This window comes from Aspergillus nidulans, chromosome VIII (assembly GCF_000011425.1).
Source record: "Aspergillus nidulans FGSC A4 chromosome VIII".
Taxonomy (NCBI): domain Eukaryota; kingdom Fungi; phylum Ascomycota; class Eurotiomycetes; order Eurotiales; family Aspergillaceae; genus Aspergillus; species Aspergillus nidulans.
Genome location: NC_066264.1, coordinates 2,907,216 through 2,920,598, shown reverse-complemented (window position 1 = coordinate 2,920,598; position 13,383 = coordinate 2,907,216). Strand labels below are relative to the sequence as shown.

Genomic DNA, 13,383 nt, shown 5'->3' with positions numbered 1-13,383 from the left:
GATACTAGTGTCTTATTATGTTGTGCAGTATTGCGGAATAGGGATAATCTTCAGTCGTCTTGTATCTATCGATTTAGGGCTATCATCTACAAGCTATCCTCGACCCCCACCAACCCCCCGGTCATCTCTATAACCGCGACCTTTCCCTTCTCATCCAGCTCCCTATACGGCTTCCTAGGCTTCAACATCTCTAGTGGTCTTTCAATGCCCGCCTTCTTTGCGGTGGTGATCCCCACTGCATATTTGACGGACGCAATGCCCGCCTTACACGGCTGCTCCGCCAACGCCGCCCTCTTGTGCAATTCCATTGCCTCTCCAAGCTTACCCTCCATGTACAGATCATAAATCCTCACAATCGTCTTGGGAAACACGTTCGCGAACCCGGCAATCGTGCCCACCGCACCAGCCGCTAACCCTCCAATCAGAAAATCACTTTGTCCGCCAAAAGTCGCAAAGCTCCCAGCGGGTAATTCAGCAGAAAGGCGAGTGATCTTTGCCACAGATCCGCATGTCAACTTCACACCCACGATCTTACCAGGCCAATTCCTAGCTAGAGATGCTATAGTAGCAGAATCGAGATCGACGCCATTGCAGACAGTAGGGAAGTTATAGATCACAATCGGCAGTTCACTTTCCCTCGCGATCTCGTCGAAGAACCCCCTCACCACATCCATCGTCGTCTGCTTCCCAAAATATCCTGGCGGTAAACACAGGGCATAGTTTGCACCGGCATCTTTCGCGTCCGCGATAAATTCCAGGACTTGTTTCGTGCTGTGGCCCGAGACTCCCGCCATAATGGGGAACGTCTCCCCGACAGCCTCGCGCGCCGTCGTCAGAAGAGTCTTGCGCTCTTCACGTGTGAGGAGGAATGTTTCGGCGTTTGTGCCGAGGACTACTAGTCCGGAGAGCCCGGTGGTAGAAAGATAGGCATAGTAGGCGGACTGGGAGGGGAGATCCAGGTCGTCGGTGTTTGGGTTAAAGAATGTTATTGCAGGCGCCCAAACGCCGCTGGGGGGTACGGAAGAGGAGCTGTTGGAGGTGGTGTGGCCGTTCGTCACCGTCATTGTGATGCGATCTGCAACGCTAGGGGCCAGTTTGACTTGGACGCTGGAATGGGGGACATCCGCTGTTGAAAAGCGTATAAAACTTGATAATCAGTTGCTGTAAAGAGTGGAGGGCCGGTTCTATATGGAACTGGATTGCTGTTGCCTGGAGATGCAGTTGGGTCAGGGAACAGATAGTGGGGGTTCGTCGGCATTCGATGCGAAATACTGTCCCGCGGTGTTTCCGTCGTGCTAAGCCATGTTATCATGAGAATTGGCACTTTTCCCCGCTCAGTGTTACGGGATAGAGACGGTGTTGCTGAAGAGAGTTGAGTAGGTTACTTAGGGCTAGCAGCGGGCCGTGAGGGCGGAAACGCGCAGGCGGAAACGGATACGTGATAGGTAGCCAAGGTGCTTTTCCGGACTGCCCCAGATGATTTGGAGTATCGGTTAAATGCCCGAGAGGTGTTTACGTAAATAAGCTAGTTCAAAAGAGGTGTAGGCCTTCAATAACGTAATTGATTATCGCTATGAGTTGGTATCAGGTACTGGGGGTTGTCACTTGGTTTATATTGGACTCCGAGTACGGCTATTCCTCTGTACTCCCAGCGAACCTCTGCACATTCGCGTATCCAACGGCAAATCATTCGGAGATTCTGCCGTTTCTTCCTAATGCCATATTTACGACTGGTGTCGTCGTCGGCATCACATTCGCCTTGGTAGTCGCAGCACCTAATTCCTTAACCTTTGTTACATTCATAGCCAGCCATAGCAGGACATCTAAAAAGCAGTGTTTATTATTGGCAACTCCGTATTCACACTTGGAATTGATTAAAACGTGGAATTATTTTTATCATAGGACCAATCATCTACCGTCTAAGCCCTTAAATCAAGCAAGAACATACCCTCTCAATTCTTCCGATGCATGATAGTCGCACTCGCCTGATGGTTAGGATAAACCAACGTATCTGCCACAACAGCATTCTCTCTCCTACTCGCCGTGAACACTATCACCTCTGCAATATCATCCGGCGTCAACGGCTCGCATCCTCTACATCCCATCTAGTTGTTAGCCAACAACTCCCAGCTTGTCCAGATTCCTGCCCTTATAAGGGAAGTGTGAACTCACGCATAGACCGCATCCGCCTTACTCTTATCCCCATAAAACCTCACAACCGAAAACTCTGTCTCGACCTGCCCGGGGTCTACTGCAATAATCCTCACCCTGGATGCAATGAGCTCCTTGCGCAGAGCCTCCGTAAAGCTGCGCACGGCGGCTTTCGTCGCGCAGTAAATACTCCCACCCACGTAGGGCTCGCGGCCAGCGATGGAGCCGATGTTGATGATATCTCCTGCTCCCTGCCCGTTGTTGCGCGATAGCATGGAAGGGAGGATTGCTTGGGTCATATTTATGAGGCCGTGGACGTTCGTGGAGAACATGGTGGCTATGTCCTCTTCAGCAATTTCAGGGGCGCGGGCGACACCCTTGACCAAGCCTCTGCGCGACAATCAGCATCTAGCCTTGCTGGGTCCCGGTTTTATCTGTAATTTTTGGGCAAGAAGGGGAGTGGGCAACGCACGCATTGTTGACCAAAACATCAACCTCTTTGAACTCGCTCGGCAGAGTTCCGAGTAGCCCGTTGACTTCCTCTGGATTGCTTACGTCCAGATGGATCGGGTAAACTTTCACTCCCGGACGCTCGCTTGTGATTTCACTTGCCAGTTCTCGGAGTCTGTCAATGCGCCGCGCCGTCAGGATCAGTTTGAGATTGTCGGGCGAGCTGCGTGCGAATTCGAGGGCTGTCGAACGGCCGATCCCTGAGGAGGCACCCGTTATGAGGATGGTTTTGCCGGAGAGACGTTTTGCGGTGTACATTTTGGTCCTATATAAACTGGAATGCAGATAGCGTGATGGGGCTGTATCCTTCTGTATAGTGGGGAGAAGTACCTTTAACAATGGGGAGATGGCCGTGTCCATCAAGACAAGGTCGTTCATATACCACACGAGGCTTGTCTCCAACATTACCTAGACGAGCAGTCAGGTTCCGTCCAAGATAGCGGATACTGATTAAGTTGTTGACGGATCCATGCATATCAGCGGTGGCCAGAAACGTTCCCTCATACGCTCGCACGGCTCTGTCTTCATGGTTCTAGTAGCCTGGAGCCAACTACACTGCATCCGCTCATCTTGGAGAAGATTCTCAGGAAAGAGTTTTGGACCAGTAAAGCCGGGTTCTGCATTCAATGCGCTCGGATTAACGTCGCTTGCTAGTTGATGGACGGAAAAGCTTTCCCCACACCACCAGCTCCTCGGTCTCGGATCCATTTCCACACGGATAAACCCCTGCGCATTCATCCATATGACGCTCTTCCAGTACATTTCCCGTACATATTGCCGTCTTCCCACTTCCGTCTCAGAGCTCTCTACTCGTCCCTTCCGCTGTGTTCTCATACCGCTTATGTGAGCCATCCAAGTCCCCAACCCATTTCCAAGCCCAGAACGCAAATGAAACAGAAAAGCAACAGCGAGCGAGTCAGGGTTACTAGAGCATGTGACCGATGCAAGAGGTAAACTCCACCGTAGCCCTAACTGCAGCAGTGGAAATTTCCAACATGACCTTAAGTATAGCATATCAGGTTGATTGCTCTACTGACAAGATGATTGCAGGAGGAAAATCAAATGTAACAACAGCCAGCCATGCCAGTTTTGCATCCGCGCAAAGGCCCGCTGCACCTTTGACTCTGCCTACACCCGAGGTAGGAAGTTCCTTATCCCGTCCGCATACCATGAGAACGGATCCCCCGTCTCCCAGAGGGGATATTATCCGACTCTCCTGCCGACCACAGCAACATCCCAGCCGGGGACGGCTGCGCACCAGCTTCAAGTCCAGCTGTCAGACAACGGCCAGATGCAGGTGCAAGGCTCCAGCTCAACCTCGTCGCGCAATTCACCCGAGCCACCTTCAACTGACCGGCAAGGCCACTACATCGGGCCCGCGAGCGGCGTGTCCTTCCTCCTCCGTGTGCAAAAACGTCTCCACGATGCCATCAGCTTCACCGAACCGAGCGGGAGCATATTCACCTTTGGTGACGCCCCACTGAGCCTCCCTGACTTTGACCCGTCCTTCTGCATGATGCTGCCAAGAGACGAGGCGCAGAAGCTGATAGACCGGTACTTTGATTTCGTAATGCCGACGTACCGGTTCCTGCATCGGCCGACGGTACAAGCATGGTTTGGAGAGTTCTACGATACCCTCGGGGTCATGAATGACAGAGACAGGAATGGGGCGAATGCAAAGATTGCGCTCTTATTCATGGTCTTTGCTTTGGCGAGGGTCTATATGCCTGATAACGAAAGGCCCGGGCCGGCAGACTTGAGGTATCATCCACGTAGGCCCCTATTCATTCAGTAGCGCCAGTACTGATGGATGATGATTAAATGAGCAGTGCCCGCTACTATCTAGCCGCCGAGCACCAGCTAAGCCAGGAAAAGGGCTCGATCAGACTCACAAGCGTGCAAGCACGGCTGACGCAATGCTACTACCTCCTCTCCCAGTCGCGCATAAATCACTGCTGGAGTTTGTTCGGGACAGTCTCACATCTCGCGCTCGCTATCGGGTTGAATCGAGAGAGGAAGGCCGATCCCTCTATAAATGGGGGCGGGATGAGTGTTATCGAGGCCGAGTGCCGCCGCCGCACATTCTGGTGCGCGTACACCCTCGATGCATACCTCAGTGCTGCATTGGGAAGACCTCGCTCGTTCCACGACGAGGATATCGATACCGAGTTTCCGGCATGTCTTGAAGACCACCAGCTCCATCTCCCCCAGCCGCAGGAACAGCCTCAGCGCGGAAATACGAGCCCAGCATTATCGACAATGCTAGCGCCCCTAGCACACATGAAGATCGCCCGCATTATAAGCCGCATTCTACGGGAACTGTACTCCATCAGACCGGTCTCGGACAGTAAGCGTCTGTCCTTCGTACAATCGATCAGCAAGGAGCTTAGCGTCTGGCGGTCCGAGCTGGCATGGTTTCTCGATGCAGATGTGCTGAGTGCATCGTTACTCATGCCGATCTTTCAGCGACAGCGGAACGTGCTTAACCTTACGTATTGGCATTCGACCATCCTCACGCATCGGCCATCTATGCTAGGAAATCTTACACGCGTCCAAGATGGTCGGTCTCGTTCGAGCAAGGGAGGCGCTGGCGGGAACGGTTCACAAGCCCAAGTCAGTGTGGGATCTAGCACCTGCATCGCGGTAGCGGCCCAGGCACAAGAAAGTATCAAGCAGTGCCTAAATGCTGCTATGAGAATCGTTGATATCATAGATGAGATCACCCAGAATCGCCAGCTGTTAGGGGCGCTCTGGGTATGCCTACTACATCCCCATCCAACCATCCGGCTTTACTATGCTATTTATTTCACTTCTTTCTTCGTCTATGCTAACGCATATACCGCCAGATAACGTCCTACTTCGCTTTCAACGCCACGATAGTGCTCTATATCCACGTCATCCAGAGCCGTGCCCTTCCGTTCCACATGTACAGCACGTACCTCTCAGCCGCAACAAGATGTCAATCCCACCTTTCGGACATTGCCGAGAAGGGCTCGCTTTCCGAGCGGTATTGTCTTGTCCTTGAGGAACTACGTGTGGAGGCGATGCGGCAGGCCAGTCAGCCCAGGCACACAGCTGGTGATGGATCTTTCGCACCAGCGAACAGGGAGAATATTAGGAACGGATATAGCAATGCCCGCACGCATTTTCCCGCGTCACCGGAGACGACCTTTTACTCTACAGCTCTTAGTCAAGCCCAGGCGGGGATCCCGTGCGATGCCCAAACCAGTCCGCATACGACCGCAACGAGTTATAGCGGCTCACTCGAAGGGAGCGCCGTTGGGTTTGCCCCGGACACGAACGGCAACGAAATACAGGGGCTAAGCCTCAGTCGCTCGTCGTCCGATTGTCCTGGTTGGGGGCAATTCACGTCAATAATTTCGTCGGGGCTGGGGAATATGGATCTGTTTTGGGGGGACGAAGGGTTGAGACTGTAAAATGGGAGGCTTGAAAAGATCATGCTTGTGTGTGGTGCCGACTGAAATTATGATTAGACATATATACGTACTGCTAGCGTGAGGCTCGTTTAGCCAACTGGGTATACCGAAAATAACGAAAAGAAAAGAACAAGAGAAAACGACAGTAAAGAAAGAAGCAGAAATGAGAGAGAACATATATACAAGGGAAACATAAAGCTGCCGTTACGGACGCGAAATATCCCATTGCACCATTCCATCATAACTGTGGCCGCCCACTACCGCACATACTCTGGATTTCTCCCGTACCCCTGCTCCTGCCCCAGGTTATGATAATAAGCTGGCCCCGAGTTATGATAGCCTTCGTTCCCCGTCATGAATGTCATCGGAGGCTGCGGGGGCGGGGGCGGAGGCGCATACGCAGACATCGTATCAGCTGCGTTGACACGCTGACTGGCCACCCTGACGGCAGCATAAAAGGCCATGCAGTAAAATAACGACGACAGGAAGCTGGCCGCCTCGTACTTGGCCAGGTACTCTTTGTACTCGGAAGACTCGTACAGCATAGACCGTTCGGAGTATGTGAATGCGTTTTGAACGTAGTTGCCCAAGTTCGTGAGGGTCAAGCCGAGAGCGCCGATGACGAGAAGGATGATGCTAACAGTGATTCCCTGCTCTTCGTTAGATTCCTGCGCCAACAGCCAGCGGTGACGGGGTACTTACCCTTGAGCGCAAGCCGCCCGGCGCCTGCGAGAGCGTTTTCCCTAGCGTCGCGGACGCAAGCAACATCCCCGCTGCAGCGATACAGTGGTACGTTAACCGGACCGCGCGCTGGGGCTCTGCCAGGTCTATATATGTGTCGTAAGAGTAGCTATCTTTGTATAAGTAGTGGTACGAGGCGGTGCTGATGCTAAGGACTACGATGAGGACGAGACCGATCAGGACGGCCCAGATTTTCTGCGCGGTGAGAATGGCCGGCTGCACTAGCCCGAAATCTGTCTGCAGCTTGCGCGTGAGGTAGATCAGGATGGCCGCGAGGAACAGGTACTCAGAGACGGCGCGGAGCCAGAGCTCAAGCACGGACGCATGGTACAAGTGGCGATAGCTGTAGACGTCGCATTCGGTAAGAACGGTGTAAACGATAGTGACGATATAGGCGCTGTTAATCCTGTTAGAAGGTTCCTCGATATACGCAAGCACGCGGGGTGGTGGCCCGGTGTCCCCCGGACCACTAAGACACTTACAACCAGGCGAAGATGATTGACAGGTTGAGGAAGCCAGCGCCGGCGACATGCTGGCCTTGTTTCTTGCTCCGTCGGATGCGCACCGAGGCGAAAATCAAGAGCACCAACGTCACAATAAAGTACAGTGCCGCAAAGGCGATGTCGATGCGAGGAGCGTCCATCTGAAAGGCATATGCGCTGCAGGACGGGAGCCCGCCGTAACGGGAAGAGCCATAGCTTCGAGCCATGTTGATTTGCCTTTCTTCCCTTTCTTTGTGGTCTTTCCTTTCTGGTCTTTCTCCCTTCTTTTCTCTTGGCGCCGCTCGAATCTGGAGAGTTCCGATCTGGAAAGAGAACGCCCGGGGGGGGAGGGGGGGGGATTTACACCCTTTTTAAACCCCCAAACTCTGAGTTTTTTGCCCTGCGCTTCGCCCTGGGGCTCCGTCCAGGGTCTGTTCCTGCAACATCGCTAAGGCCCAAAGTAGCCTGGCCCAGAGCACAGCCCCAAACTGGGTTTAGCATGTGGTCCTAGCATGGGTCTGCAAGAGCCTATAGTGAAGTCTCACTCGCCGGGTTGAGCCGCAGGGACCAATTCGGCCGGCGAAGTGAGACACTGTGACTGCATAAGAGCGCCTTGAGGCTTGGCACTGCTATTATGAGTCTAGCTCTGGCCCCCAATCCAGCTAGCTCCTGGCGAATAAGAGGCTGCTAGAGGCTGCCGCAGCCTCCAGCAGCCTCTAGATCCAGGCTAAGGCGCCGGGCACTTTCAAGTCAGCAGACGCCAAGTCGCATCTAAGCACCGATTCGGACTGTGAGTTTTATTAGCAGACAATAGTAAAAGAATCTGCTGGTAACGGACAGATAAAAGGGTGTGCGTTTTGACGTCTGGTCATGAAGAGGTGGACGCAAGTTAAGGTGCTGACAGATATCTGATGACAGTGTTAATGGAGACGAATAAGCAAGATCATGAGTCGATCACTATCGATTCGATCATCGATCAGAACGCGAAGACGGAAACTCCCCGACTGCTGGGGGGTGACTGGCTGGGCGAATACTGAGCGATGGTGCGCTAGCGGCGCTAACGGCGTGCAAGGCTGAGTCGCTGGGTCTGCCCAACGTTTCGTTTCGTTTCGTTTTCGTTTCGTTTCGTTTTATTATTTAACGTCACTCGGCGGATCACGTGGCCCACGTGATCTGCGGCCTCCCAGGGGGCATCTGGACGTGCTACCTAAACAGAACTGCCTAGGAACTAGCTAGATACAGGTTTGAAGCAGCAACTATGGACAATATATGTTGGAAATGAGCGGAAGAAGCATCCGGCGCTACCCTGGCCAGGTCTTCGAGGGCAGATGCCCGTTTTGACTACCTATAGATTGGGGGGAGGGGCCGTACCCTTTGTCCAGGTAGATGTGTGGACTGTCGCACTTTCAAGCGCTCCGGCGGGCCCAGTTCGGGCATATGTCCTTGAAAAAGGATGATTCTTGCACGATGCGGCTGAATTCCTCAGCCCCGGCAGCTGTACTTAAGAGCCAGTCTATTGTTTTTGACGGGCCATCCTTTATACATCTCCATCTATCCTTCCAGCGTTTTCTGGTATATGGGCAAAAGAAGAAGTGTACTGGGGTCTTTGCCTTGCCGCAGGTGCAGCTCTCCAGGTAGTCTGTGTGGTCAAAACACTGGTGGTATGCCGTAAAGTCTCCGTGGCCTGTACGAGCGGCGACGAGTCGGCCAAGTACCCACCGGGGCAGCTTGTGCTCGCGGGAGCGGCTTTCTTTTGTATGGGGTCTGATATTCAGGGCTTTGTAGGTTTCAGGCGCCTTATTAGCATATGCTGTATATGTCTCTGTACGGAGCCACTGTTTTGCCTCCCGTCATAGGTATGCTGGGGAGGGGGGGATGTCGGGGCTGTATATAGAAGACCCTAGCTTAGCGAGCTTGTCTGCCAGCTCATTCCCAGCAATTCCAGAGTGGCCTGGAATCCAGCGGACCTGAAGGGGCTTCCGTTGCATGGTTAGGATTGAAGGGCTTTCCATCCACTGGGCGGCTAGTTGGCTAAAGGTCTCTGACAGACCATGTCTGTGAGGGGTTGGCCTATAGCTTGCTAGCAGGGAGGCTGCAGCTAGGTTATCTAGGAGGATAACTAGCTGGGTGGAGTAGCCAACGCATGGTTGTCCCAGGGCTGCGCGTAGGCCTTCCACAGCACCCATGATTTCTGCATCATAGACTTCTGTCCTGGGGCCCGCGGGACCATGTCCCTTGGACACGAGGATAGGGCCAAAGTAGATTGCATAGCCATACCCTGCCCCCTGGCTGGTCCGTGAGCCATCTGAGTACACTGAAATCTGTAAAGGGGCAGGGCTGTAGCCTTTGTTGTCTGTTGGGAGCATGCATAATAGAGGGAGAGGCAGCTCTATTATAGCGCGCTCTGGCAGGGGGCTGAGGAGGAGCTGTAGGATCCTTTTAAGCCTGGTTTTGGGCCTGCCCGCGGTAGTCTCTGCGGCTATTTGGGCAATTGGGTGTTTAGTATCAAGGCTCATGTATCTCACTGCTGCCCTCCGGAGGATGCTGTTGAGTAGAGCTTCTGGGTCTGGTAGGTCTGCTTCGCGGAGGAGTGCTGCAGTAGGGGTGGTCTTGTAGGCTGGGATAATAGCCAGGGCTGCTGTGCGGAAGAGAGAAAGCAGGGAGTTAACTACCCCTTTTTGTTGTTTGCCTGTATAGAAGACTTCTGCCCCGTACAGAGCTGTTGGAAGAACACGCTGTATAACTGCTGCCCGCATGGAGGCCACTGGGCAGCCGCGCTGGGTATTGCTAAGTCTCTTTAGGTGCTGGGCGAGTCGTTTCCCGCGGCTAAAGACCAAATTAATGTGGGCTTTAAAAGTAAGCTTTGTATCCAGAAGAACTCCTAACCAACGTGTATATAGGGATGGTATAATCCCCCCTATACCAGGTAGAGTGACTGTGGGGAGATGCTGCTGCTGCTTTCTAGAGAAGTGTTGTATCTCTGTTTTCTCTATTGAGAAAGGAAGGCCTGTCTCTGTCCCTAGGGCAGTAATTTGCTTATAGGCCTCTACCAGTTGTTGTGAGCTCTCTTCCAGGGTATTCCCAGTTAATAATATGCCCATATCATCTGCATAGCAGAAGGAGCCCTCTAAGGTAGAGACTATTCTTGCTGCATATAGCAGGAAGAGTATTGGGGATAGGGGGGATCCCTGGGGGAGTCCGCCTTTAATTGGTGCTGTGGCAGTGCCTTCTTTGATATGAACAGATACAGAGCGGCCAGTAAGCCAGTCCTTAAGTAGCTGGAGTAAGCCTTTATGCCATCCTTGCAGGCATAAGTAAGAAAGGAGCCGTTGGTGTATTACAGCGTCAAATGCCCCTTTCACATCTAGTAGGAGTAGTAAAGCATCTTTTCCCTGTTGAAAAGGCCTCCTCTACCCTGTGAACAAGAACCTGGACCAGGTCAATGGCAGAGCATCCTGGCAGGGCCCCGAAGTGGCAGGGGGCTAGCACATCTGCCTGAATTGCTCTTACAGCTATCTGCTGTGCTAGGAGGCGCTCTAGGCCTTTACCTAGGGTAGAGAGGAGGCTAATTGGCCGCCAGGCATTGAGTTGGGTATAGTCCCTCTTTCCTGGTTTCGGTAACATTATTACCTTTGCTGACTTCAGGCTCAGTGGAAAGCAGCCTTCCTCCATACACCTGTAGTACAGTTGTGTGATTGTATCCCCTAGTACAGGCCAGAGCTCCCTCCAAGCAGTGGTGGCAAGTCCGTCCTCCCCGGGGGCAGACAGGGGTGGGGCACAGAGAGCAGCCCAGCAGTGCTCTTTTGTTGGCAGGTGTAGTGAGCCGAGGGGCTTGTTTGGGGGTCCCTCTTCTGTCTAATTTGGAAGCAGGGCCCCCTTTTCTAAGAGGTAATTAAGGAAGGCGTCTGCCTTGCCCTGTGGGGTAGTAACCTGTGCCCCTTGTATATTCAGGGGAGGAGCAGCGAGCTGGTCTGGATATTGTATCTATTTAGCAAGTTTGAATGCATCTATAGGTGCTGTGGCTTATTCAATTCGCTGCTTCCAGTATTCAGCCTTTGCCCGTACAATGGCCTTCCGGAGCTGTTTATAGTCGGGGTTTTGTTGCTGTCTTGTTTGGTGTAGTATGTCTGTTAGTTCTGGAGTCCACCATGGGGTCCTGGGGAGTCTGCGAGTATTGTATCTTGATACGCCTTGTATTGCAAGCTGGGATATCTGGACCAGTTGTTCGGCTAGTAGGTCAATTGGTAGGGTTGGGTCAGGCAGGCTTGCCAGGGCTCTGGCTTTCTCCCAGTGGGATGGGACCAAGCTTGTATATAGGCGAGGGCTCTTCTTGTTCCAGTATTATTCTAATTGTTGCATGGTCACTTGGAGTCTTTAAATGGTCTTCTACTAGGGCCCTTAGTGGTAGGTTAGAGAAGACAAGGGCTAGGGTGTTTGGTCCACGGGTGGGGGTGCCTGGCTCGAGGCGAAGTTCCAGCTTATGGGCATCAAGCCAGTCTAATAATCCTGTTGCGCCAGGTGTGACAGCATGAGACTCAGTATCTGGCTGCCAGAATGGGTGCCGGGTATTGAAGTCTCCTGCTAGGATGGTGTTCTCTGGGGGTGCATATCCTAGGAGTATGGAAAGTATAGAGGGTGTTGAGCCAGCACCAGCAGGGGCAACTGGGTTATTAGGGGGGCGGTAGACATTGATAATAGTAAGGCCTGCCGTGTAGATTGTGGTGATATCTGGTGAGATTGGTTCTGGGAGGGAATGGGCTGGGAGATCCCTTCGTACATATGTTAGAGTCCTGGGTCTGGCAGTCCATCAGGTCGGGGGACTGAACAGCTGATATCATGGGTGGGTCTTGGTTAGGTGCTTTGCTGTATTTGTCCAAGGTTCTTGGACAAGAATAATATCTGCTTCAAAGCGAGAGTAGCAGGTCATATGCAGCGCCCCCCCTTCCTATATTAGCTTGTAGTGATTTTCATAGTTCAGGGGAGGTCAGGGTTTGGTTTAAGAGCTCCTGGGTGAGCTGTCTTGTAGGCTGGTTTGTAGTGTGGGTATTATCTGTTTGTTGTTTAGAGCTTTCTTCTGCTTTCTTCTGCTCCTGTTGGAAGGCAAGCCGGCCTGCCTTGCGGATAGCAGCTAGAGCATCTTTTGAGAGGCGGGTGACAGTTTGTTCCTCTGGACGTGGGGTCTGGCTGGGCATTTTTGGAAGTCCGCTGCATGCGGGCCGCAGCAGTTGATACACTGCACACAGCAGTTGTGTTCCTGTTTTGAGGATCTGCAGGAGATACAGCGTTCGCTGGAGCGGCAGGCTCGTGTATCATGGAAGTGGTGGCATCGGGTGCATTGCAAAGGCCTTTGCTTGGGGCAGGTGGGCCTTGATAGGCCGGACAGGCCAAAGAGTTGCAAGGGGTGTTGTAGCCTTTTTGGAAAGGCTATGACTGCTGTGATAGAGTCCCTCTCTACTGGGTGCTTTGAGAGTTTGGCCATGAGTAGTTTAATACCAGTAATGCGCTCTGCTTCATTGCTGATATCTGTAATTGTAGTATCTATCTATCTATCCAGGGACCAGAGTTGTTTCGGGATCCAGGGGACAATAACCTGGTAATACTCTGTTGGTATTTCAAACGTATCCATCCCCAGCTAGGCTTGCAGCCTTCTCTGACAGTAAGAAGACCTTGCCTTGTTCAGTTGTAGTGATTGCATATCCTGTTGATATTACTTGCACCTGTGCAATCCTGTCCAGAACTTTCCCTGCAAGGGTGACCCGGATGCCATGTGGTCCAATAGCCCAGAGGCTAGAGGAGGCCGGGAGGCGGAGGAAGATGCGGTGGTCAGTCTTGTTTAGCTGCTTCAGCTTTCGTTGTGCTGGTTGCTTGGCTTGCATACGGTGTTCTGGGGCAATAGTTTGCCAGTTCCCCTGACCAGCTCTTGGGGCTGTCAGGGATGCCCAGGTTGTGGGCTGCGAGGTTCGGCCTCTTCGGCCGGGCCTTCTGCAAGCTTCAGGAGTGGGAGGGTTTGGTTTGGCTGTTCCATCTGCCTGGATGGCTGTGGGGGTGCAGCTGCTGTCATC

At 52.8% G+C, this 13,383-nt stretch overlaps 5 protein-coding genes across 5 annotated transcripts, besides 1 other annotated feature; 1 reads left to right on the top strand and 4 right to left on the bottom strand.

The window, feature by feature from the left end:
* Positions 1–13,383: part of a sequence feature (contig 1.7 1..773302(-1)) that runs on past the window's edge.
* ANIA_00617 (dihydrodipicolinate synthase family protein) lies at positions 87–1,064 on the bottom strand (the record flags this gene model as incomplete). The annotated part of the gene is made up of 1 exon (XM_653129.1): positions 87–1,064. The coding sequence occupies one exon, from the start codon at positions 1,062–1,064 to the stop codon at positions 87–89; it is 978 nt and encodes a 325-aa protein (XP_658221.1).
* ANIA_00618 (uncharacterized protein) lies at positions 1,953–2,919 on the bottom strand (the record flags this gene model as incomplete). Its single annotated transcript, XM_653130.1, has 3 exons — positions 1,953–2,094; positions 2,173–2,541; positions 2,624–2,919. The coding sequence occupies 3 exons, from the start codon at positions 2,917–2,919 to the stop codon at positions 1,953–1,955; spliced, it is 807 nt and encodes a 268-aa protein (XP_658222.1).
* On the top strand, positions 3,550–6,098 carry ANIA_00619 (Zn(II)2Cys6 transcription factor; the record flags this gene model as incomplete). The annotated part of the gene is made up of 4 exons (XM_050613359.1): positions 3,550–3,611; positions 3,712–4,422; positions 4,491–5,415; positions 5,508–6,098. 4 exons carry the CDS (start codon positions 3,550–3,552, stop codon positions 6,096–6,098), a joined length of 2,289 nt encoding a protein of 762 aa, XP_050469182.1.
* On the bottom strand, positions 6,356–7,548 carry ANIA_00620 (uncharacterized protein; the record flags this gene model as incomplete). Its single annotated transcript, XM_653132.1, has 3 exons — positions 6,356–6,766; positions 6,801–7,236; positions 7,322–7,548. The coding sequence occupies 3 exons, from the start codon at positions 7,546–7,548 to the stop codon at positions 6,356–6,358; spliced, it is 1,074 nt and encodes a 357-aa protein (XP_658224.1).
* On the bottom strand, positions 8,728–10,422 carry ANIA_00621 (ribonuclease H family protein; the record flags this gene model as incomplete). The annotated part of the gene is made up of 2 exons (XM_653133.2): positions 8,728–9,156; positions 9,289–10,422. The coding sequence occupies 2 exons, from the start codon at positions 10,420–10,422 to the stop codon at positions 8,728–8,730; spliced, it is 1,563 nt and encodes a 520-aa protein (XP_658225.2).